At 40.7% G+C, this 26,552-nt stretch overlaps 1 protein-coding gene across 2 annotated transcripts in view; it reads right to left on the bottom strand.

Moving 5' to 3' along the window:
- UNC5C (unc-5 netrin receptor C) overlaps nt 1-26,552 on the bottom strand; it is a 428,895-nt gene that overhangs the window by 15,483 nt on the left and 386,860 nt on the right. For both annotated transcript variants that reach the window (XM_010590449.3, XM_023548521.2), the window contains exons 12-15: nt 22,441-22,609; nt 18,803-19,036; nt 4,227-4,376; nt 1,456-1,620 (exon numbers count right to left, since the gene is read on the bottom strand). In XM_010590449.3, coding sequence (XP_010588751.1) covers nt 1,456-1,620; nt 4,227-4,376; nt 18,803-19,036; nt 22,441-22,609 — 718 coding nt within the window. The remainder of the gene's footprint in view (nt 1-1,455; nt 1,621-4,226; nt 4,377-18,802; nt 19,037-22,440; nt 22,610-26,552) is intronic.

The following is a 26,552-nucleotide window of genomic DNA, read 5'->3' as shown; positions in this document are numbered from 1 at the left end:
ACCTGCTGGGCCTGGAAAGTGAAAACACCCTCCTAAGCCAGCAGGGGTGGTGCTGTGTGCCTTGGAGATAGGGCCTGCGCATCTGAAGGCCGGCGGTTGCCATGGCACCCTGACACCGAGATCATTCCTTATGAATGTCACCGGGGTCTGTGACTAAAGTTGTTTATGAGTCAAAAGTCTCATGAAACTACAGGAGGAGATGATGACCGCACCGCGGCGGGCTGTGGGAAAGAAGGATGGCGTTGTCGAGGCTGACTTGCTCTTCTCCCCCCTCGGTTTGCTTAGGAAGACAGTCTTTAAATATGACACAGGGAGCAGGAGAAGCTGAACACACTGATGTTTCATTTGTCGCTGTGCATGAGACTGTGAGGGAGAAGTAGTATTTTAAATGGTAGACTGTCCCACTATAGTTTTTAAAATACGACAACCCTGTACTTTGTGGCTCAGCAAGCAGCAGGAAGATTAGCGTCATGAGGCCCCAGAAGATTCTGCCTGGTGGCCATTCAGCGTATTCTTTTTCCTTTGTTTCTCCAGTGTGCCTGGTTACCACTTTTCAAACTACAGCCTTTCACTCCAAGATAACGGATAAGGGCATGAGTGCCTCCTGTTTCCTCCCAGAGACATTGTGGCCAGCAGTGACTATCGTTATTTCTATAGTACGAACATAGAGAAATGCCCAACTGAAGGGTGTGAAGATCATCAAAGGCCACCAGGGGAAAAATACATAGATTTTACTTCTATTTCTGGAATATTCCTTCCACCTGGGAGAAAGGGACATATCTTCTTACAGTTGGAGAATGACTTATGAGAAAGGAGACCAAGAAATTTCTCCTTTCAGCACAGAGAAAAGAAAGGGAGAGGAGGTGACGTGGGGGGAGGGCGTTGAGGCTTATCTCTCTTCCTGGCCCCCACTTGGCAGTGAATGATTAGGGAAAGCCAGGCGAACTCCCAGAGGAAAGAGGCAGAAAGGGAGGAGAGACAGATGGAGAGTAGGGTATGTGGGCGCATCCAGGGATGCTCTGAGAGAAGGCATTCCGTGTGTACTTTCCTTAAATTAAACCTTATACTTGAATTTCAGATCTGCTTCAAAAAGTTAGAATATCGTCCTTAAACTCATGTCGTAAAAATAAGATTTGTTTTTCAAAATGGATTCCCCATTAGATTGCTTTAGGTATCTAGTTCCGCACATTCATTAAAGGGGCACTGATCACATCAGCCACGGTAGATTAATGTTTTGTTGTAGTTATAGTTATTCAACTTTTGTAAAACCAAACAAACCCTGTGCAATAATAGAAAAACAAACAAAAAAACATTGTTCTATTCACAAATAGGACACACAGAAAACTTTTCAGGGTTTCCCATATGGCATAAATTGAGATGCCTATTTTTCCACACTCTCCCTTCTCCTGAGGGTCCTCTCTCCCATGGTTCCTGAGATGGCCAGGAGCGTCTTACCTCTGACACAGTACAGTTTAACTGGAAGATCTGTCCCTCTCCTTCTACCTGCCGCACACAGAGTTTGCAAACCAGCTCCACCGTGTTCAGGCTAAATCTTTCCAGAGTGAAGGTGCAGTGCAGGTTTCTTTGAGACCCACTCCAGATATGGTAAAAGGGAATTTCCTAAAGAATAGAGAAGTATTAACCACAGATGAGGGACTAATGGTAAAAATAACGAACAGTCTACTGCCAGATATACCTCTCAGTATCCATATTAATTCGTTCAATCCTCATAACAACCCTGTGCTAAAGTACATCCTGCTTCCCTTTCCAGATGAAAAAACTGAGGCTCAGAGGGGTTAAATAACTCACACCCAGTCGCACAGTTAGTAAATGGCAGAGTTGAGATTTGAACCCAGGGAGTCAGCCTGCAGAGTCCAAGCACTTAACTAGTCTGCCATGTGTCTCTCACTTACGAAAAGACCCATTGTAAATGATTAAAAAAAAAAAAAGAGTTTAGAAAATTCCCAAAATAAAACCTATACACACCAATTATTGATCGTTAAAAGGAATCCCCTCTGTGATATTCTGGAGAAAAGCAAAGCGAACCTAAAGGATAATGCCCTGATGCAGTTTCCTTTTATGCTTATATCCTCCCTCTGCCCAGGATAGGAGAAAGTCAAAACTCACTATAGTTGGAAAACCGTAGGCTAAATTAGCTGCCACAGGAAAGCCCTTGACCAGAAAAGCATCAAGCCTTTAATGGACTTAAAGTTTTAAAAGTCTAGACCTTTAAAAGTCTGGTTCCCTGGGTGGCACAAATGATTTGTGCTCACCTGTTAACCTAAAGGTTGGTGGTTCAAACCCACTCATCATCACCATGGAAGAAAGGCTGGTGATTGCTTCCATAAAGATTACAGCCAAGGAAACCCTGTGGCGCAGTTCTGCGTTAACACATGAAGAGCCAAACGTGAGTCAAAATGACTCAGTGGTGACAGGTTTGGTTTGGTATTAAACCACCTCCAACAGAGCCCATTCTAGACTCTTTCTCTCATAAAAAAAAGGTTGATACGTAAAAAATTAGAAGAACGTGGCAGTTAAGTGTAGAGGGTCTGGAGCCAAATTCATCAGAAATGAGTACACCCTCACTTCACTTACTTGGTGATTCAGAACAAGTTACTTAACCTTTCCATGCCTCAGTTTTCTCATGTGCAAAAGAATAAGCAACAAAGTGCCTATTCATATACCTGCTGGAGTTAAAGGAGATAAAACCAAAGTGCATGAGAGAGTATCTGGCAGAGATAGTAAGAATTTAGCCAAAGTTGTTATTAGTTGCTATTAAGTCAATTCCAAACCATGGCAAGCAACCGCATGCATTACAGAGTAGAACTACTCCATAGGGTTATTGTGGCTGTAATCTTAATGAAAGCAGGTGACCAGGACTTTTCTTCTGTAGCACCACTGAGTGGGTTCAAACTGCCAACTTTTAGGTTAGTAGTTGAGTGCAAACTGTTGGTGCCACCTAGGAACCGCAGCCAAGGTTAACTGTAACTAATATCACATATTATAATTAAAATAGTAGTTTTCATTATGATTATATACAGGACATTGTTTATAAAAAGGGTAGATTTGTGGAATTTTATGGCAGTCGTAAAATAAAGGAAAGAAGAAAGCAAAGGAAGTCATTTAACAAGAAAGTCAAAAGCTTGACATCTTGGATCAAGAGCTGAGTTATATAGAAGAGAGTCAGACATACAACCCCGTCAAAGCTCACGACTATTAACAAACTTGTAGGACTGTTTTCCACACTTTACGTGTAAGTCCTTGACATATGAGAGTAAAAATGGAGCTGAAAAGTCTTTCCTTCACTCCTTTTAGTTCATTCACTGACTTCTATCAGGGAATCACAATGAGTTCAGCTGCAGTGGTTGGCTTGGCATTGGCTTTGCATGTGTGTAGCTTTTTGAAATGTGCTTGGATCTCCCAGGACTAGGTATTACGCTAGAAATCCCATCAATACAGTCAGTCTCCTGAGAGCTAAGGCTGACTGGTAGAGGAGGAGGCGAAAACTCCTTGAGAAGTCTATGATTTCCCACAGGTACATAGCATGAGTCTTGGGACCAGTATTTTTATGAATGTTATTAAACATGATTCTGACTGGTTTTTATTGTTACACGCTATTTCAGTTCCCAAACTGTACTTCAAGTTTCCAACATAAAGTTACTCCTAAAACCAAAAAACAGTGGGTTCAAAACAAAAGCCATTGCTGTCGAGTCCATTCTGACTCACAGAGACCCTCTAGGACAGAGTTCAACTGCCCTGTAGGGTTTCCAAGGCGTGGCTGGTAGATTTGAACTGCCGATCTTTCGTTAGCAGCTGAGCTCTTAACCAGTATGCCACCAGGGCTCAAAGTTACTCTTAGCAAGGTTAAAACCTAGTTGGTATCATATGGAATAACGATGTTCTGCTTTTCCTATGAATACATTTGAGGCCATTTTTGTCAGTCCAATGTAAAAATTTACTCTGAAAACTTATTGAAATGATGGAAGTGTTTAATTTACTAAAAAGAAAACAAGATAGCACAGTTATTTGAGGAGAATTAAAGGAAAAAAGGATTCCTTCAAAAATAACTGTTTTTTCAAAAAATCCTAAATAACCCCAAACTACTTTGGAGAAAAAAGTGCTGATTTAGGATTAATTTCAAGTGAAGAGATTTCTAATGTCTATACAATTTTATTCCCCTTTCTTGGAGCTGTCTCCAAGCCTATAGTTCAATGTGGGAGTATTACCTGATATTTAGCCAGCAATTTGCTCTTCCAGAGGGAATGGGCGATGTCGTGAATTGACAAGCGCAGGTTGTGGGTGCTGCCTTTAAAATGAAGAGCCTTCGGTTCTTCTAGGAGCTGTCCTCCCATCTGTCTCTCGAGCTGTAAAACTTCCTACAATGACATGCCCAAGCCCAAAGCACATTATTGAATGGCATCGCTTGCACCAAGTTTAATCATCAAGCGAGTATGTTTCTTCCCTGTGTCTTCTGAACACCATATGTAACGGGTACAACACCATGAATTCCACTTCCGGTAGCCACAAAACCTTACAGCTGAGGTCTCTGCCATTTTTAGGGTCTGCCTGGACCCTACTGACAATCAACTATGCTTCAACAGTCTTCATCACACTGCTGTGGAGCAAATTCAGTACAGTCTGTTCTCCCTGGCTACAAGTGGAATATTTCATTGAATATAGGGAGCTAATCACAACACAAATTTAGAAGAACCCCAACTAAAAGAAAAAAAAATAGAAAGATAAATAAAGTAAGTCGTTAGCAATTTACTTTTAGGGAAAGGGGCAAATAACAAGAAAATAAACCTATGTCTCGTATCTGGTAAAACCAAAGAAAAAACAAAATTCCAGAATGTGTTTTAGACATTTAATTCAATCTCTTGTAGTTTCTACAAGCACAAATAAAACAACAAAAAAAAAATATAGTGATTAATTGCATGATTCCCAGTTATTAAAAAAAATAGAATTTTTTTTCTTATAGGCTCATTATATCTCCTATTAGTTGAGATTATTCTAATACAAATTAGTGGAAATTATTCTAATAAAATATTTTTAAGTACCAAATGTTGAACTAAATAGTTATTAACTTTCAAAAAGAGTACCTCGTTTTTCAAGAGTTGTGGTTGATCAAAAACTTTGCTATGTAACTTTACTTACCCTATAAAGATGTAACACAAAGATAAATTCTATGTACACTTCCATTTTTTAAGCTAGTTAATGGGAGTTAATAAAGCGTTTCCAACTACAGCTGCAATTACCCAAACCGTAGCAAACCCATAAGTTATCAAAGAACAAAATATCTCGTGTCTCCTTTGCTGTCTGAACCGTCCCTATGCACTTTGTTCCTCTTGTGTTTTAAAAGTATTAGTGACCCAAATATGTGGGCAAATTATGATGTTTCTTTTTATTACAAGGGGTTCATGAAAATAATGGATTTTATAAAAAATATAAAAAGCAAAATAATTTAATTCTCTAGTAGGATTTTACTAGAATGCTTGAACTTCAATAACACAGGCTTATATTCAGGTCATTCCACACACATACTGAGCACCTACCAGGTGTAACCAAGCACAGATGGGTCATAGTGGAGAATTGCTAGTATGGGGACCAGGTTGCCTTATACCAAGAAATGCATCCGCTTTGCATTTGCTGAATGAATTCTAATCTATATACATGTAGCCCAGTAGGTATGGAGCTTACCAAGATCATTGATTAGAGGTAAACAGCTCATTTCAAGATGCTTCTGTAAGTGATTCTTAGCATCCATAATCTTTGTGCCAGGCCACTAAAAATGCAGGAAATATTAGGATAATGTGGAATATGGTCTTGGACAGGGACTCCCCTAATTAGTGTCTAATGGAAAAGATGAGGCAATGGCACATTGACATAGAGATGTATACGGCCCAGCTGCCTGAAAATATTGACTTGCTATTTAACATTGCTTGCTGATGAGTAGCTATTACTTGTGACAACAGCCTCAGCAGCTAACCAGCCACCAACCACAGTCAGTCAACCAAGTGGACACATTGGCTGTGTCATCACACCATTGCTCACTTTGCCTGCAGCTCAGCAGACTCCAAGGGGCCCCAGTAGGCCAAACAGACCCATCCAGCCCAGAGTCCCATATGTTCCTCAAGGAACATCCTCCCACTACCCTGCACACCCCATTCCTCAACAAGAACCCAGCCATGTGGAAAGGAAGAAAAATAAGAAAAGTGAGGGTTAACTGCAGTTTCTTCTGCTTCAGCAGGAAGGCATAATAAGCTTATGTTGATCATGTTTGGTGTCTAGTTAGCATAATAGAGAAAGCTGATGTTCCCAGTGAACCTGGCACCTGACAAATTCTAAAGCTAAAATGATGTTTGTTTATAAGCCATTAGAAGAAAAGAAACATAATTAGAAATCTTTGAGATTACAGTCATGCCAATCAATCAGTTCTAGCTTCTTTCCAGTATGCCCTAATTACCTCATCAAGATGTCTAAAGAGCAATCGATAGTAATTATCTGATTACTATAGATCTTCATTATGTCCAAATTATCTCCCTGGGATGTCTAAAAGGAGATTCATTGTATTCTGGGAGGTAATTGTACCCAACAATGTATAATCCACACTCCATTCCTATAATCAACATAGACTGCCAGAAAATATGGACAGCATTATCAGTTTTCAAGATCATTGAAAAAAACCTAAACTACCTATTGGCCATGACCTTGATGTTAAGAAACCTAATACCATATTTTGACTTCAAAGTCTGAGTTTGTAATAATAAAGATATTATAATCAATCAATAAAACAAATCCTTGGAAACTAAAATAATCTCAAACCACTCATGAGTTGGAGACAATCTGCCACATACAGTGATGCCCATATATAAGCCTGGTGTAGAAGATAGAAGAAACAAACCCATTTGATAATTAGGCTTTTGTTGCATACTGTTAGGATTTTAAGTGTTATCGTTTGTGATACATTACAGCAGATCTTATTTTAAAATCGAAGGTTTGGTTTTCTGAATTCCTTCTGCATGAAATCATTTTAGGTATTATGCATATAATACAGATAACCATGAGTACATAAAATTCAACAGACACACAAATCAATAAGATATGACTTTACAGGTTAAGTGCTTTTCTCTCCTCAGTCTTCCTGGGAGCATTCATTCAACATTGATGAAACACATATGATGTGCTAGGAACCATGTCAGGCTCTGGAGCACACAGACAAGTAAGTCCTTGTGCCTGCCTCAAACCACTCATGGTCCATGAGGGGAGACTGACATGTAAACAGGTCATCCCAACACAGTGTCCTGAGCTCTAAAACAGCTTCTAGACAGGCTGCTTTTGGACGACAAAAGTGAGGATATTTCACACAACTTAAGAGAGAACAAGAACAAAATATATTTAAGGTCAAAAGATTTAGGAAGCATTAAGACAAATATTATGACCTTGGAAAGAAATGCCATAATTGGAATTACGGTCATCTAGGCTTTTGGGTCTCAGAAATATAAATGTCACCTTCCTTCCAAAAGGTTTTTCGCCTTACTTGCAGTGTCATCGACCTCACTGACTCGTCTTTTGGCTCTGAGTGAATCTACCTACTGATTTGAAGAACGTGCTCTGCTTGTCTGAAAAGGGGGTCAGTTTCTGACTTCCTCATACAGTTCCACCTGCACCCCTCCCACATTACCCGGAAAAGACTTTTTTTTGAGGTCTGTTATCAACAGATGTGTTTCCAGCCCATCCCTCCATGCCAACAAGCACCACTACACACACACAGACCCAGTCATAACGTCACAGGGGGCAGGTCCTCTGCATCAGAGCCTGGTGTCTCTGGAGACTGAGGCAGTCCTGTGAGCTGGGCTTCCTTCTCTAATACAGTGGGTGCCTCTAAAGCCAAGTTCCTATGCCAACCCTGAGTGAGGACTGTATTGATTCAGGGAGCCTGTGAGGGATTGCTCTAGGGCAGGGACAAGGGATTCCACAGTAGAAACAAGCAGCTTTCACAATAACCAATTAAACTAAGACATTATCCATGCCAAGCCATTAGCCTGAGCCACTTAAGAGTTGTAATAAATCCAAACTGTTTTAAAGGCCTGTGCATACACAGTGAACACCTCTTCCCTGTGCCCAGGTCTCTCACAGACTCTTAGATAGGATCTGCCCTCACTTAGGCCTGACAGAGAAAGGAGCCATACAACTCTACCCTGGGCTTTCTAAACCCAGAAATGTTCACTCTGTATTAGCCAGAGGGTTAGACTACATCTGCCTCCTTTGTTTCCCTTGTTCCTCTTCCTTCTCTCAGTCTTCCCAAGCCTCAGAAAATTTCCCTTAAGTACCAGTCTTACACAATTGCTCACTGGGAGCCCACAGACAACAGCACAGCACACACGCAGATGCTTAGATACTTGAAGTACATCGTTAAGAATATAACAAGTCTCTTCCCACAGGGTCCAGGCTGCAGCTCAGTTACAGATCCAGGCAAAGCGCTGAATTTTTGTAAGAAACTGCTAGGTGCTGGGCTGTCCACAGCATGGCTGACCAGCCCAGTGTTCCCAGGCCCTGGTCATCTACATCCTGTGCTCACCCATGTCTTATGCTCACCCACTAGTGTCACTAGGGGGGTTCGGGGGTGCAGATAGCACAGGGTGACACTGTCAGAGGGGATGACACCAAAATGACTGTTAAATTTTTGTGGAGTGTTTCAGCAGAAATTTATTACTTTTTATAAAAATATCCCTGTAGTTAGTTATAACACAAAAACATTGTTCATAAGCCCGGCTTACATGAATCAATATACCTACAAGACTAAAACCCTATGCTAATTTACTTTCTGAACCTTCTAATGTGCTCCGGTCAGAGCTGTCATTACTACCCAATTACAATGATGCTACGAATCACGTGGTTTTATCTGCATGTGCTATATGCTCACACTGTTGTTTCATAGCTGCCGGTATTTTTATAGTGGCTGATTTTGTCAAATTTCCTGGTATTTTAGCTGCAATATTGTGGTAATTAGTATTTGTGAACCTATATCAGTAACTTTGTTGAGAATGAGGTAGTAATTAGAGGAAAAGGATGAATGATATACAGGAATTACGATTTAGAAGTAACATTAGTACAAAAAACATTACTAAGAATTTTGTATGGGCTGGTATGGGAGGAGGACCATGGCGGGGGTGTGATACCATGAGTTACCACACTGGGTGACATCAACCCTGATGACACCAGTGTGCTCAGCCATGTCTTGTGCTCACCCACGTCCTGCACAAGAAGTAGCCTTCTCTCTCTCCCCACTTCTCTGAATTGCACCACCTTCTTCCTTAGAGGCACCATTTTAGCTTCCAGTTTCTCAGGAGATGATTACCTTATTTGTGGATTATCTATCTAGCTTTTAGCTTCCTTCTTTCTTCCTCTCTTTCTTGCTCCCTCCCCCCTTCCTTCCTTCTTTCTTCTTCTCTCCAAATACTTTCCAGTCATTCTTTTCCTTTCTTATTAGAAAGCTTACCAGGTAGAGAAAGGGGAAAACAAATGATTAAACTTAAATCTCTTATAACCTATTAAAATCTCTATGGAAGAGAAGGTCAGAGGGAGGTTAAATCAGGGCTTGGCTTCATTTTGTTTAGCTTGGTTCTTGGTATTGTCTCTGGATGTTATCTGTCTGTGTACTCTTTACTCTTGACTGAAACAGTACCATGCACTGCCATCTTTGTTGCTGACAAGACAATTGAGATTGGTAACAGGAAAATGAGTAGGTAGAGGCTGCTATTCAGGAGAAACCACTAAGATTACTGCACAGGAACTGAGAACACAACAGGCAGTCAACGAGACAACAGCCAGACCTGTACTCTAGAAGTTTTCCATTTGGTTCAGCTTTTCTTCTCCCTGGAGATGGAACTACCTACTATACTGCACTGTCCATGGCACTGGAGGAAGCACTGAAGGCCGAGTTGTACTGCTTCAGACCTGTCTCCACCTTACCTGCCCTTCTGCAACACACACCCACACGGCTCCCAAAGGCGCTAAGAACAAAACCAGCAAACATTCTGTGTGCCACGGGTGTTAAACTTCAAACGATCATCCCTCCGTGATTGCGCTGACTGGAGTTTAAAAAAAAAAAAAATTTCCACCAGATTTTATGGAGCCTGCCTTGCTTCTATTCATTCTTTAATCCTGTGTTCCAAACGGCCTCTGTTGCTTGGGGATGAAAAATTTCTCTTTGCTTCTGTGGCTGTCACAGCTGTGGGCCTGTACTCCACAAAAGCAGAGGCCAGGAAAGTGGCCACCCTGCTCCCCTGCTTGCTGCCAGGTTTCCAGCACGGCTGTTCCCTGCTCCCCATGTGCTGTCTCTTCCTGTGGCCTTAGGCTGCAGAGCGCAGCAATGGGAAACATCTTCACGTTGGCTACTGCCCCTTCCCGCACTCACGGTGGGGTGCTTTGCTCTCCCTCTGAGTTTGTCTGCCTTGCCTCATCCTTAATAATAACAAGGCTGGGCCCCGGTGACCATTTGCAAACATGTCCCTGTCAAGTCACTTAGTTTCTAGGGTTCTGCCTGCTGCTCCCACAGCTGCTGCTGCCATAGATACTTGGTCTGAGCTGCCACTTCCATGCTGCCGAGTCAGGGTTCTTTGTGACACTTTTAAAGCAAAGTGCCAAATGGTAGCACTCAGGGAAGTGGCCATGTCACCTGTCTACTTCTGGGCATAAACCCGAAACCTGTTGCCTTTGAGTCAATTCTGACTCACACAGACCCTATAGGGAGTTCTGAAGGAAAAATAACCTTCGCATCTCTGTATTAGGAATAGGACTTTTAAGTTGTTCTAGGACTTTTGAAGTCATCTTGTATTTCTTGTCATCCTTTAATATATTCTGTATTTTCTAAACTTTGGTGTCAAAATTTTCTGTTGCTTTCATAAGAAATTATGAGAAATTTAATGACAAAATAAATTTCTCATCTTAGAGCTCTGTGGCTCAGAAGTTTGACGTGGGTCTCACTGAGTTAAAATCAAGGTGTTGGCAGAGATTTTGCTTCTTTGCCTTTTGCAGCTCCTATAGGCTGACCCTGGTGCCCTTCTTCCATCTTCAAAGGCAACAATAGCACCACTCTCTGAGCTTCTTCTGTGCTGTATCTCCCTCTGATCATAACTAGGAAAAGTTCTCCACTCTTAAGGGCCCATGTAATTACACTGATTCCATCCAGATATTCCCAGACAATTTCCTTATCTCAAGGTCCATACCTTTAATCATATATGCAAAGTCCATTTTGTTATATAAGGTAAGATGGTCACAGTTTTGAGAGATTATGGTCTAAACATTTTTTTTTTAAGGGGGGTCATTATTCTGTCTACCACAACTGCTATTTTGTTTTCTTTTTTTCTCTCTCTTAAAAAATAAATTCAATATGGCAAGCAATTTCCCAGATGTATGATAGGACCTGACCTCATAAGAAGATGGTAAAGACGAGGCAAATTTACAGGTACCAAAAGGATCCCCGTCTCCAAATGGTTGACAAATTAGCTAGGCACAAAGTCTGAAACTCACCCCACAATTAGCTCACAATTCCATGTAATATTTGTGGCGACATTATCTTCCAAATGCCACTGCAATCTAAATGTCCACCTAGGGATCATTACACATCATCTTATCAAGTGCCTATTTTGTGCCAGGAGATTTGATAACCTTGATCTCACTGAATCTTCAAAGGGTCCCCAATGCAAACTAAATCACTTCCCAAAAAAGTCAGGTTAAATGACCAGGGCTGCAGAATTGATGAATGGCAGAGCCAATATTCACAGCCAGCCTAACTCAAAATTTCCTTCTATATCACATTCCCATCCATATACTTACAGGGAAAAACTCATTAATAACTATTAAAACTCATTCTTATGTTACCTAATACATGTATTAGATATATGTATGAATTTGAAAGAATATATTAATGTACATATGTATGAATGTAGTGTATGTATGAATATATTAATTCCAGAGACCAGGATTCTGAAAGGTTTGGAAGAGGCAGGCCTGAGGTGGTCCAGGTTCAGTAAGGGCACAGCTTACCATGGAATGGGCAACAGAAGGGCACTCCAGAGGAGGACAGCACGTTGCAGGATGAAAATAAAACTACTACCTTCCTGTAACAAGCTGCCTATGACTGCCTATGACTGTGACACAGGAAATTGCATTTCACACAATTCTCAACTAGATTTCATCTAACCCACTTTCTTTTTATCCATCTTTCAGTATTTCTTTCGTTCTTTTCTTATCTTTTCACATACTAAGATCTTTCATAGAGTTACTATGCTATACTAATGCCTAGATGCCAAACTCATTCCCTTCGAGTCAATTCCGATTCATAGCGACCCAGTAGAACTGCCCCACAGGGTTTCGAAGGAGTGCCTGGTGGATTTGGACTGTCAACTTTTTGGATGGCAGCCAAACTCTTAATCACTATGCCACCAGGGCTTCTGTGCTTGGCTTAGGCTATGTAAAAACTGAATTAATCCAGGAAGATTATTCTCCTTGCCAAATGACTAAAGAAACAAAACCAGATTATGTTAATACTCATTATTTGGTTTATATCACAAACACATTTGTCAGAAATTCAATAAACATCATTCACTGGCCATATTGTATGCAAATAACTCTTCTTTTAGATTCAGAATCTCAGAGTTTAGCATAAACCCATTTATTACGAAAGGAGACTCTTAAACTGAACCCTTTGGATAATGGGGCAGAAATGGTTTATTTCCACATAAAAGTATGTTTTGTCTTGGGTGTCTTAAACTTACCCTAAATACAAACCTGTTCCCTATTAATTTTTGGTCTATTTACTCTAAGATTTAAGTCTCTGCAAATAATGGAAGGAAAATGCCAATATTCTTACATTAATCACCGGAAGAGGAGGGAGAGAGGAAAGATCTGATACACCAAACTCAGTCTTTTCAACAGACTTGACCTCTCTATTTGAGCACTGAATTGCTTCCAAACTATTTGCACAATTCTCAGCATCATTATTTCTTCATGGGAACTCAACTTGAGTGGTCCTCCCACTGGTTCTTCATGTACATATACAGATTAAAAAAAAAAAAAACCCGAAAGGCATATAAAAGACTTCACTGTCTCCCATTGGCCTTGACTTTTACTCCAGCAGTCACCACCCACGTTCAAATTCTACATCAGTGCCTCCAAATTGCTAAAGGCAACTTCTAAGTTTCAGGTGACCATTTTTCTCCCAGGCTTAACAAAACTCATGGAAATTGTTACAAAAGCTTCCATACTCAAAGAAGTGGGTGAGGAGATGAGAGAATGCATCAGAATTGCTTAAGATGGACTAACAGAGAGGTCTCTTTTTCTCCATCCACATGGACAAAACAACCATATTATGACGGAAACTAGTTATTAAGATTTTCGATAAGTTCAGCTCCAAAAATTAAGTCACATTTTTTTTTTTTCCACCTAATAGCTCTCAAGGGCAGTTTTGACCCTTGAGAATAAATGCCCCACTGGGCTTCCGTAGTTGCACCAGTCCAGTATTTCTGTGAGCTTTACTGAAATTCAGAAAGAATCCCCAGCACGAGACAGTGACTACGAGAAAAGTCCAAAAAAAATCAAGTCCTGAGAGACCTACTTTAGGACATCTTTGATACACTGGAGATGAAGGTGATAGAGGAGTTACAATGAAGCAGAGCTCTCTTTTCATGAAAAAAAAAAAAACTAAATGAGTCAGAAGTAAATGAGAAGAAGTGGAAATAAGAGGTTTTGAGGTATAAAGAATGGCAGTTGAGGGATCTTCCACTGAATCATACAATAAGAGCTGGGTTATTACTAAGCACTAAGGCAGCTGCGATATAACCAAGGACTTGAGGAGAGTGGAAGAGACTTGCAAGAGCTGCTGTGTGAAGTCAAGCTGGGAAAAAATAAATAAAAGGGTTGGGGAGAAGCAGTGGAGGCATAGTTTAAATCAGTTATCTTGAAAGTATATTACACTCAATCAGACATTTATGATTTTTAATAGCAACTTTCAAGAGCCTGGAAGTAGAAGTGGAAGGCTTGTTCAGTGAAGGTTATCCTTAGGGAAATGATAAAACCCTGCAGCAGCTCAAGATGACAAGGGATTTCAGGGTGGAATTGGGTTCACGATAGATACGGTTAAGAGCGGGTAGGGGTTTGTGGACTGGGAGACAAGAGAAGATTAAAGAAGTCCTCCATAAGAATAAAGGGCAGCTTCTGGGCACCTTGTGGGACAGAGATGGAAGATAAGATGATTGTGATCAGAAACGTGGTTTCACAGGTAGAAATCTTGGTAGCAGAGTAGTTGCTAATGCGGATGAAATCTAGGACATGTGGGGTGGATGTGAAGGGCCTAGGATAAGCTTGGGCAAAGGAACTGTGATTTAAATGATGACACTGAATTTGAGAAGATGGTGGGATGGAAAGGACAACAATTAGGCAAGTACTGCGAGGGCAGGGGTATGTAGAGGTCTGTGCTAAAGAACTGAAGTGGGTAATGAGCAACAAAAGAAAGATCCTGCCCATGAAGTAGAATGATGCCCCAGAAATAGCCACTGGGGATGAGATGTATAGGAACCTCCCTCTTGGCCACGTAGTTAGTTAGGGAGTGTGGTCTTCACTGCAGAGATTGTGAGGGATGCTGTGGTACCTGAAAAATCCACTGGCATTTAATGTGAGCAGGAGAAGGAATGGGAAAGGGAATAATTTGAGGATGTTGGAACGTTTGCTTTTCTTAGAAGTAAAGTTCCACTTAACACTGGCCACACAACAGAATAACATAAAACCAAAACCAAACCCGTTACCGTCAAGTTGGTTCTGACTCAACATAGGGAACATTAAAGAAAACCCAATATCCAGGCCAATTAAACCTGAACCTCTGGGGAGGTACCTTGGCATGAGTCTTTTTAAAAACTCCCCATCTGATTTCTATGTGTGCTAAGTCAGAGAATTACAGATTGAGGAAGAATATGACAGGAGTGGGGGGAGTCTGAAGAAGGAGGAGGTATTCGGGGGAGGTAGATGTATAAGATAGTATTTATGGGTACCAGCGATTATAGAAGCAGGGAAATGGGAAAAAGACTGGCAGGAAACATTAGCAGGCAGATTGCCAAGAAGGCAGGGTTTAGTAATGAAGGGCCTTTTTGAGCTAATCAGCCCCAAGGTTCCAACTGAAGAGTGGGCGGGAGGCAGTGTTGACAGGACTGAACTAATTGTCTTTTCAGTATATTGGCTAGACCGTTTACCTATAACTGGAATTTTGGTATTTCTGCATTATTAAAAGGCCATGAGGTGCAAGAAAGCCTCATCCATAATTCATGTTTGTTTCAGGCTAAGTGCTGGATCCCCAGATGCAGAGAATTTATAAATGTCTATTTGGAAAGCACTGACCATGAGACAAGCTGCTCTTGGGTAGTTTTTACCTCCTAAACCTGCTCATCAGTCTTTCTCAGTGTTCACAATTTGTATTTTTTTCCCCCAATTAAAGCTATCAGAATTATTTTATGAGATATTTACACTTTGTGTAGATTAATGTGCATCTGCGAGGGGTAAAGAGTATTTAAGTATAAGAAATAGATATGTAAATATAAAATGTGCGTATCAAACATTTCAAATATGATGTAGGTCTTCTATTCTATGATTTTTCTTGGAATTGTTAAAAAGACTCCCCTTAGTCAGACCTCATGGCTCCCCTGCAGATACGGTTTTCCCTAAGAAGAACGGAGAGCTGAGAATGACTTCTGTCTGGACAGTGCCTTAGAAGTATCCAATGTGCAAGGAATATAAAAGAAATATCCTTAAGCTTTACACTAGACCTGTGTGTTCTCAGCATTTATTCAACATCAGAAAATCCTGCAGACTCCACCATCAAAACATATCCAGGGCCACTACCATCCTGGTGTAATCTACCATGAGGAAGGGATGGCTGCAGTAGGCTCCTAGCTGCCTGTATCTATTCTTTCCCTACAGTCTATTCCCCTGGAGCCTGAATCCCAGCAGAACCAGGGTGCAGCACTCAGAGCTCATGGCTCAGACCTACACTCTGGATAGAAACTCCAGAAGGAAATATGCTGATTTTTAGGAATGATTTCTTCCCTTGGCTTCCTCAACACATTTTTTCTTCCACGTACACTTTATCTGGGTGCTCAGCCTTCTTTAGCTCCTCTGCTGGCTGCCCTTCCTCTAACTCTGAAATCACAGGACTCCCCTTGGGCCCCATGCTCTAAGGTGTGGCACTTCAAGCAGCGAAGTAGAGGGGTGGAGGGGTGGAGAACCAGAGTACAGTCACGCTGTGTGGGTGTGAAGTGTCTATCCTTGAACAACTTAAACCTTCTGTGCCTTGGATTGTCCATATGTAAAATGGGGACAATGGTGTCCTACATAGTGGCACAGTGGTTAAGAGCTCAGGCTGCTAACCAAAAGGTCAGTAGTTGCAATTAACCAACCACTCCTTGGAAACCTTATGGGGCAGTTCTAATCTGTCCTATAAGGTTGCTATGAGTTTGAATTGACTTGACTGCAACAGGTCAGGTATAGGGTGGTCATGAAAATTAAGTGAGTTAATATGAAATATTTAGAACCTTGTCCAGCACTTAGGAAGCTCTCAATGATGTTTTATTATTTTTATTATAATTTCCTCCCCCTAGTCTCCTTTGGGGAAATCATGGTGGTGTAGTGGTTAAGTGCTATGGCTGTTAACCAAAAGGTTGGTAGTTCAAATCCACCAGGCACTCCTTGCAAACTCTATGGGGGTAGTTCTGCCCTATCCTATAGGGTCACTATGAGTTGGAATTGACTCCATGGTAATGGGTTTTTTTTTTTAGTCTCCTTTGGAAGAGCCCTGGTGGTACAGAGGTTAAAGTATTCAGCTGCTAACTGAGAATTAGTGGTTCTAACACTACCCTCTCCTGTTTGCTCCACAGAGAAAAATGCGGCAGTCTGCTTCTATCCTATAGGGTTGTTATTAGTCTGAAACTACTTGATGGCAATGGGTTATCTCCTTTTGTACACTCCCTGATCATGGTGGATGATAAATATCAACACTGTATGGTTGGTTCCTGAATCTCTGTCTCAGGATCTGCTCTATGTGCAGAGAGCCACACCCATACTCCTAACTATCTCTTGGGCATCTTTGTCTGGATGGCCAATTCATACCTCTAACTCAGTATTCCAAAAGGGAAGGTATCACATCCATATCCCAAAGCTATCTGCCTCCCAAGCACCCTGAGTTTGCTACTGTTACTTGCTCTTCTGCTCCACAAATTCAGTCACTAGGTCCTGTAAAGGGTAATGCTAATTGCTCAAGTCCTTTCTTCTTATTCCTCTATCATCATCCTAGCTGAACCCCACGTTCTCCCTTGTTGTTATTAGGTGCCGTCGAGTTGGTTCTGACTCACAGAGACCCGATGAACAACAGGACGAAATACTGCCCAGTCCTGCACCATCCTCACAATTGTTGTTATGCTTGAGCTCATCCTTGCAGCCACTGTGTCACTCCATCTCACTGAGGATCTTCTCTTTCGATGACTGTCTACTTTACCAAGCATGATATCCTTCTCCAGGAACTGGTCCCTCCTTATAACATGTCCAAAGTACATGAGATGAATTCCCATCATCCTTGCTCCTAAGGAGCATTCTGGCTATACTTCTTCCAAAACAGATTTGTCCATTCTTCTGGTCCATGGTATATTCAATATTTTTCACCAACACCACAATTCAAAGCTATCAGTTCTTCATTGGTATTCTTTATTCATTGTTTAGCATATGAGGCAATTGAAAATACCATGGCTTGGGTCAGGCTGTCTTTCCAATGAAGCCAGATTAATATTTCTCAAGTATATCTCCAATTATGTCTCTCACCTGTTTATGTCTCTCCATTAACTCAATAAAATCAACCTCAATTCCTCTCTCTGTCAGTCAAGGTCCATCATGATAAAATTCCTATCTTTCATTCTAGCTTAATGAAAATATGCCTGCATACAGCCTGTATTTTCTGTTTCATCTGTCTTTCCTCATGCTGTTCCCTTTACCTAGAAATGTGCTTTTTTTCCCTGCTATTGCTGGTCAGAATCCTACCTTCCTTTAAGGCCCACCTCAAATGTTAGCTCCTTCTCAGATTTCTTCAAAATAACAGGGCACCTCGCTCTCCTGAACTCCCGCAGAACTTTGCATCTTATCTACATCGTTCATCACACTCTGACTTTCGTCACAGTCCCTGGCATACTTCTCTTATTCCTTCTAGATCATAAGTTCTTCAAAGGCACTTATTATATCCCTTAAAGCTTCAAATGGGATAAAATGAATGGCAATAATAGCACCAGGAATGAGTCTCATTTATTCTGCAAAGCAGCAGCCTGTTGTCAAATGCAAACTCCCTCACAGCCCTCATAAAAAGAGTGGGGAAGCATATAAATGAAGTAGCACACAAGAGGAACATACAGTTTGAACAATTATGCCAATTCCTTTTACAGGAAGAATACAGCTGATATTAACATGGAAGCAGATTATTTACCATCCACCAGTCTCCTTGCCAAATCCTCCCACTTCTAAATTTTTCATTAAGAGAAATCAAGGAAGGTAAACAAAATTAGCCCTTGGGAGGAACTAGCCTAAAGAAAACAGCTCATGTATCAGCATGGCCTCAGAGAAATGTCTAATATTTTAAAAAATCTGCATCTTGCAGGGCCCAACACGTGTATTCACAGGCCTGGGCACACGCATCTCTGCTGCGCGTGCCGCAGCCACTCCAAACCTTCGCTTCAAGGTGAAGGCGAAGACGGCAGGTCAGGTGGCAGCCACTTACCTTCAGGGCATCCTGGGTGTCATCCAGGCAGTAGACTCGGACGGTATACTCCAGAGAGGAGCAGCAGAGCGGCCCGAAGACGGCGAGCTTCAATCGCTTTGCGGCCGCTTTGGTGATGGACTGCCCGACTAGGGCGTAGGTGCCAAGGTTCTCGGTGAGGATGTGGCAGGCCTCCGAGTCCAGCTGAATGTAGCAAGGGGTAGTGAAGTTTTCCTCTCCGACCACCACCACATCCTGAGGGACAAGAGGGAAGGGTCGGTGGCTAAACCGGCAGGACAAGCGCTGGCCCAGTGGATGGTGTATGCAGGGAGGTCCCAGGAGCCAGGGGCTCTGATGGACGCTGGTGTGGGTCTGGGCAAACTAAACCGAAATGTAAACTGTGCATTTTACTTTTTCCCTATTTCTAGGGAATACAGTAGGAACTCTTCTCCTGCGTTTTTTATTCTACTTTTTCCTGTTCTTTTTTTTTTTTTTTTTTTCTCTAACAGGCTTTATCATACCTCTATTTCCTTTTTGGAGCACCTGGATGGCACGGATGGTTAATGTGCTGGCTGAAAGGTTGGAGGCTGGAGTCCACCCAGAGGCACCTCCCAAGAAAGGCCTGGGGATCTGCTTCCGAAAATCAAAAATTCTGCAGAGCACACTTCTACTCTGATGCGTATGGGGTAGCCATGAGTTGGAATAGACTTAATGGTAACCGGTTTAGTTTTCATTTCCTTTCTTAATCTTTATTTCCTTGAATTTACTTTATACTGACAATATTCTTTATTTAGATGGACTTTATTTAGCATTTTTGATCTTCTGAGAATTTACGTAAAAGTTTTTATAAGTTCATAAATAATCCCTTTAATTTCCTTGTGCCTGAAACTTAACAACTGTGTCTGAAAATTTAATATTTTAGTCTCTAAATTTCTTACTTACTCCAAAAAGTGCTGTTTTATTCCAATGTCATTGTAACATAGTAGTTTTCCCCTTAAGAACATAAATATTTAAAAAGAGAAATTAAGAAATTATGAAACACCATTTTACTACCTGTTCTTCCAAAATTTGCCTGCCAATTACTTCCCAAAGCAATGCACTGCTTTTTCTAAATAATCTTGGCTTGTTGGAGTCTAAGGCGAGCAAGATATGACAAACCCAGTGCCTTTAAGATAATTTTTCTCTTTTTTTTCATGTAAGGTACTTAAAATTCTACTCTTTCATACTTTGAAAATATTTAACAAAAAATAAAAATAAATGAGATGATTTTTGTAACAATAGTTAAAAATTCAACCAGGCTTTGATGCGTCCAAATGTCTCAGGCCACAGAAGAAATTATCTGAAAGACCAAGCGCAGGATCAATAAACCAAGGATCACAATTCCAGTGCCTCCTGGGTCAGCCAGGTGACAGAAATGTATGAAGCAGACACGACAGAGGCAATAAGGAGTGGTGGAGACTCTGGTGAAACAGCCTATCTAAAGAGCTTAGTCTCGTTTTGGTTTCAGCTGTTGCATAACTACGCAGAGATGTAGGCTTGATGTATACAGATCCTTGAATTTTTCAAGAGAAGCTGTAAGTTCAGATTTTTATGAGAGATCTTCCAACTTTTCATGAATTCAAATATAAAAGAAAATTTCATGCAGGCAGGAGAAATAAAATACATGTGTGGGCATGATTTAACTTCTGCCTTAGGCTATTTGGAAACCCTGGTGGCGTAGTGGTTAAGTGCTACAGCTGCTAACCAAAGGGTCATCAGTTCCAATCTGCCAGGCACTCCTTAGAAACTCTATGGGGCAGTTCTACTCCGTCCTATAGGGTCACTATGAGTCAGAATCGACTCGATGGCACTGGGGTTTAGGCTATTTAATCTCTAGGGGCAGGCACTATGTTTGTTTTGCTTCCCACTTACTCCCAAGACTTGGCACGGACCCTGTATCACAGTGAAGGTCCAATAACCATTTGTTGAAAAATGAATGAATGTCTCATCATAAGTTAAATCCCCAGGGCTGGACAAAGATATGAAAGAAGTAGCCACTTCAGTTTGTTGTTTATTAGTGAAATCTTGTAATGTAATCTGAGGCTATAAGAAGAGCCGTGTTTTAACAGCATCTGTGAAATCATTTCTTCAATCAACCCTGTACCTGAAAAGGAAGCTCAAACTGAAAAGGAAAAAAAAAACAAAAAAAGAAGCCCAGTGCTGCCAGGTTTATTCCATCCCCAAAGACCACCTGGAAAGAAACTGCTTTGTTACAAAACCAGCAGGAGAAAGGCAACACCTCAGGTGTCAACTCCTAAGTGAATGCTGTAGGAAGCATTCTAGAAGTTGTGGCCATGAATAGGGATGCCTCATTTCTCTGTCACTCATAAGTACAAGGGCATTTTCATACAGATCGTCTTCTTCTATTTTCTCTTAATTTATTATTATTACTGTTGTGTCATTGTTACTGTAGTCAAACCCAGAAATGGATAGGATATTAGGGAGAGAATCAGCAAACAATTTAGAATCACATGAGATGAAGACTTCAGGATGTTTTCCAAATAAACTACTTCAAGTACAAATAGAATTAAAGTTAGATCTGTTTAAGTCTGGCCTAACTCAAAGTGAAGTGCATCCCTTGACTCTAATTCTGGACTCTTGGTCCTCTGGGAAGGGTAGAACATGTCCGCAAAAAAGACATTCCAGTTAATCCCAGGAATGCCCTACTGTTCTTCTAACTCTGATAATATGTTTCCCAAAATACTAGGGGCTTGAATCTTCATGTAAATTTTTTATAAAAATGTCTTTCTTTAAATAAAATACCATAAGTAATCATAAAGGATATACTATTACATAAAACGGATATTTCTTTTTGTAAATGATAACATAAATATACTTGTTTAGTTTTAGAACTATTTGATTTTTTTAAATAAACATACTCCTGAAATATGCCTTCCTGAGAATAATCCGAAATGTACTTTTCAATTTGGCTATTTCCCATTTAAACAATACCAAACCAAACCAAATCCATTGCTACTGAGTCAGTTCTGACTCATAGCAACCCTATACTGTTTATTCAAGGGATAAGAAAGAAAATATACAAGTATTTTTTATTTTATTTTTAGGTATGAGGCATAACATCTTCATGGTAAATATAGCAAATTCTTCTGCACATAATTAACTTTAGGTGCTAAGTAAAAGGTTCTGGTGTAAGGAACAGGATCTGTTTAAGGCATTATCTTTAAGAAGTTATGATGGCAACAGACTTGGAGTGCCAAGATGCTACAAATTTTTTTCATTCTAGTGGACGTGAAGAGATACACCCTTTCTGTTTGCTATGTTAAGATCAGAAGAACTTTATCCTACACACTTCTCTGCAAGTAAGTGCCTAACACATTCAGAACAAGATGTAACATTTCTCTAGCTCCAATTTTTAACAAATATATGTTTAAGTACGCTTCCCTTCCCAAGATATGGTATGTATATTTTAGAAGGGACTCGTCAAGATTCTTACATGTACTGTGTGTGTCTATCAAGCATTCAGGAATTAGTATCTCTCTCTAATGGGAGCTAAAATTCAATTCATTTTTTGCATTAAAAATAAAAGGCTTTCCATAATTGCTCACACTTGTCTGTATGGATTGTTCCTGCATTTCATCTTTATCCCAACAGAAACTCACCTCCCACTCTCCCTGTGCTGCCTGGTTCTTGAGCTGGATCTTCCAGTCTTCCGTATTGGGATCTGCACAATGATGCATGGTGAGAATGACAGGGCGCGTCAGCAGGGCTCCTGAGGGCCCACAGCTCACCACAGGGGTCAAGAGGGTCTGACTGTCTTCCATGGATGGCCTGGTGGGAAAGCAGAGGCCTGCATTAGTGACGTTTCCATGGCAAATATGTACTCATTGGGATTTTAGATCCAAAGTTGTACACACAGCTCAAATGGTTTTCCTTGGAGTTTTCTTTTTCAGTGAGGGATGAAGCAGAATTAGATAGGAAGACATGCTCTTTACCAAGACATTGATTTTGCAAGACCAGAAGCCTTTATGATAATGATGTATGCCAGCATCTCTTTGATCCCTTACCTCAGACACAGGTCTGCCTTTGGTAGCTTTCTATGAATTCATGTGCAAATGCTTTCAGGATGGAATGAGACAGAACAGAGTCCTTACGGGTTACATAACTATCTCTTCTGCTAATACTTGCCATTGTTCCCATAAGCTTTTAAATATTTTCAAGTTTCTAGGACCTTAACTGACAAATACTTAAAAAAAAAATCACTTCAGAATGAGGACATCCTAGAGCTAAACTTCTTCCAAATGACTTCCAGGAATAATTCAGACTAGTATAGCAGATTCATTCTTTCGAATCTGACCAGACTTGTATTTTTACAGCAATTTAAAATGAGTGTTCTCTCACTTGGCCACTTCATAACAGAGAATCTGGATGGAAAGAACCTCAAAAATCCAGTCTTTATTCTCACGTTTCCTTTCACATGTTCCAACATTAAAGTTGCCTTTAATTCTTTCCCTAACAGGGTTGTAATCAGCAAACACATTGTTGTTGTTGTTAGGTGTCATCGAGTCAGCTCTAATAGCAACCTTATGTACAACAGTACAAAACATTGCCCGGTCCTGTGCCATCCTCACAATCGGTGTTATGTATGAGCCCATTGTTCCAGCCATGGATAAATTAATATGTTATATGTTAGGAAGTAGTCTCAAAGGTGTTACGTGCATTGCCCAAGCTCATGCAACTAACGAGTGCTAGTGCTGGAACCAAAACTCATGCCGTCTCAATCACAATACTCAAACACTCCACCCAAATTAAACCAAAACCAAACCCGTTGCCATAGGGTTGATTCTGACTCATAGCGACCCTATAGGTCGGAGTAGAACTGCCCCGTAGAGTTTCCAAGGAATGCCTGGTGGATTCGAACTGCCGACCTTTTGGTTAGCAGCTGTAGCTCTTGACCACTATGCCAAATAGGGAGGCTTAAAAGTCACGTGGACTTCCTGTGTAAGGCAAATGGTTAAGGTACTCAGCTGCTAGCTAAAATGTTGGAGGCTTGAGTCCACTCAGAGGCACCTCAGAAGAAAAGCCTGGCAATCTATTTCAGAAAAATTAGCTATTAAAAATCCTATGGAACAGTTTCTTTTTTTTAATGTGATTTTTAAAAATTGTACTTTAGATGAAGGTTTACAGAGCAAATCAGTTTCTCATTAAACAATTAATACACATTCTGTTTTGTCACACTGGTTGCCAACCCCATGACATGTCCACACTCTCCCCTTCTTGACCTTGGGTTCCCCGTTACCAGCTTTCCTGTCCCCTCCTGCCTTCTCATCCTTGCCCCTGGGCTGGTGGGCCCATTTAGTCTCGTTTTGTTTTATGGGCCTGTCATCTCTGGCTGAAGGTGAACCTCAGGAGTGACTTCAGTACTGAGTTAAAAAGGTGTCCAGGGGCCATACTCTCAGTTTTTCTCCAGTCTCTGGCAGGCCAGTAAGTCTGGTGTTTTTTTGTGAGTTAGAATTTTGTTCTATTTTTTCCTCCAACTGTGTCCGAAACCCTCTAGTGTGATCCCTGTCAGAGCAGTCCGTGGTAGCTGGGCACCATCTAGTTGTGCTGGGCTCAGTCTGGTAAAGGCTGTAGTAGTTGTGGTCTATTAGTCCTTTGGACTAATCTTTCCCTGTGCCTTTGGTTTTCTACATTCTCTCTTGCTCCAGACAGAGTGGGACCAGTGGAATGTCTTAGATGGCCGCTCACAAGCTTTTAAGACCCCAGACACTACTCACCAAAGTAGGACGTAGAACATTTTCTTTATAAGCTATGTTAAGCTAGTTGAGCTAGGTTTCCCCGAGACCATGGTCCCTAGCCCTCAGCCCAGTAATTCAGTCCCTCAGGGAGTCTGAATGTGTCTATGAAGCTTCCACTGCTTTGCCTTGGTCAAGCTATGCTGACTTTCCCAGTATTGAGTACTGTCTTACCCTTCACCAAAGTTACCGCTTATCTATTATCTAGTTAGTGGAACACGGTTTTACTTTGACACACATGAGGTTGCCATGAGTTGAAATTGACTCCGTGGCAACTGGTTTTTACAAATCATGCACTCAGAGAATTTTATAGGAGTAAAGGAGCCCTGGTCACACAGCGGTTAAGTGCTTGGCAGCTAACAGAAAAGTTGGCAGTTTGAAGCCACCAGCCACTTCGAGGGAGAAAGATGTGGTAGGCTGCTTCAGGAAAGATTACAGTCTTAGAAACCCTATTGATTTGACAGCAATGGGAAGGGCCCTGAGAAGCCATATAGTACCACCTTTCGTCTCAAGCCTTAACCTCTCTACAACATGGCTCACATATGGTCAAAATCCAGAATTGTTGTCCGTTACTACGGAGGGACCTTCTCGTTTCTGATCAAATAGAATTCACAAAATATTCTTACTTAGAATAAACACAACCTGCCTTCATATAATTCCTCTCCACGTATTCTGGACCTCTTTGTTCTTTTCAGTATGAAAGTCAAATATTTGGAGATTGTTACCATGTCTCTAAAAATCTTCTTTATTTCAGGGTAAACATCCTCATTTTTTTTTTAACCTCAACTAGGAAAACACAGTTTCCAGATCTCTTACTATATTTCTATCTTCATTTTCACATGGAAGTCTCGCAGTGTTTCAATGTCCTCCTTAAACTGAGCTGAACACAGTTCTCAAGTAGACAATACAGGAGGATGAATATTTTCTCTGATTTGGACTTGTTATACTAAAGCCTCAAAAATATGTTGCCTCAGATTATTTTTACTCAGGAATTATTTATAAATATTATTTATCATGCTCAAGTTAGAACAGAAGATGTAGATCATATGGTTAAGCATCTTCTTTATAAAAACAAGGCAATGAATCTCAAAGAGGTTAAATAATTTGTTAAACTTAACCACCCTAAGTATTCCTGACGTGAAAGGCTCTTATGCTAGGTCTCCACAGTTCTGTGGCTGTAATGATGGCTTTTGAACCTATGTAGAGAAATTTATATTTAGCTGTATAATTTCACCTTAGTAGTTTCAGGGAAAATTTCAGCCCATCTGTTTCTTAGTGCTTTGTCTTTCCTCCAAATATTGGCTATCTCTTCTATTCTTTTATCCTGCATAAATCTGAAATGTCTGCCATTTATGTTCTCATTCCAATCACTGAGAACATTGTAACACAAGAATAGGGCAAGGACAGTCTTTTTCAAGGATATCACCTGAAACATCTTTCCAGTCTGACATCAATACTTTGAGTTATTTAGTTTAACAAAATATAATCCCACTAAAAGGTACATTGTTCAGCCACATCTCTCCATTTCATTCACATGGATATTACAAGGGAATATCAAATTCCCTTATAATTGCATGGACACTTAAAATGGATTTTTGTCTCATCTTTATCCATGGTTCATATACTACATAATCTAGAAGTTAGTTTATATCTGTGGCCTTTCCCTCATTTAACACTCAATAAATAAATGATAGCAGCTATAATTATTTTTAATATCATTGGATATCTCTCCATGGATATCTCATTTCCACATGTTTTACAAGTCAGGCACTTACTGCCCTTGTTCCAGATATCTTTTCAAGGATGCTTGTATAGGAGCCTTCTTGGAAGATACAGTATTGACCTCTGAAGCAAAGGGCAGTCATGCCTATTTATCATTACAAAAAATTCAGGTTTTCCAAACCCAGGTCCATTTCCTGTAATGTAACCTCCTGAGTATTTAGGTGTTTGCTCGCTACTTTCCTGTCATTCTTTGGGAA

This window comes from Loxodonta africana, chromosome 5, assembly GCF_030014295.1.
Source record: "Loxodonta africana isolate mLoxAfr1 chromosome 5, mLoxAfr1.hap2, whole genome shotgun sequence".
NCBI lineage: Eukaryota > Metazoa > Chordata > Mammalia > Proboscidea > Elephantidae > Loxodonta > Loxodonta africana.
The sequence above is the reverse complement of the archived record's forward strand: the minus strand, read 5'-3'. Positions and strand labels throughout refer to the sequence as shown.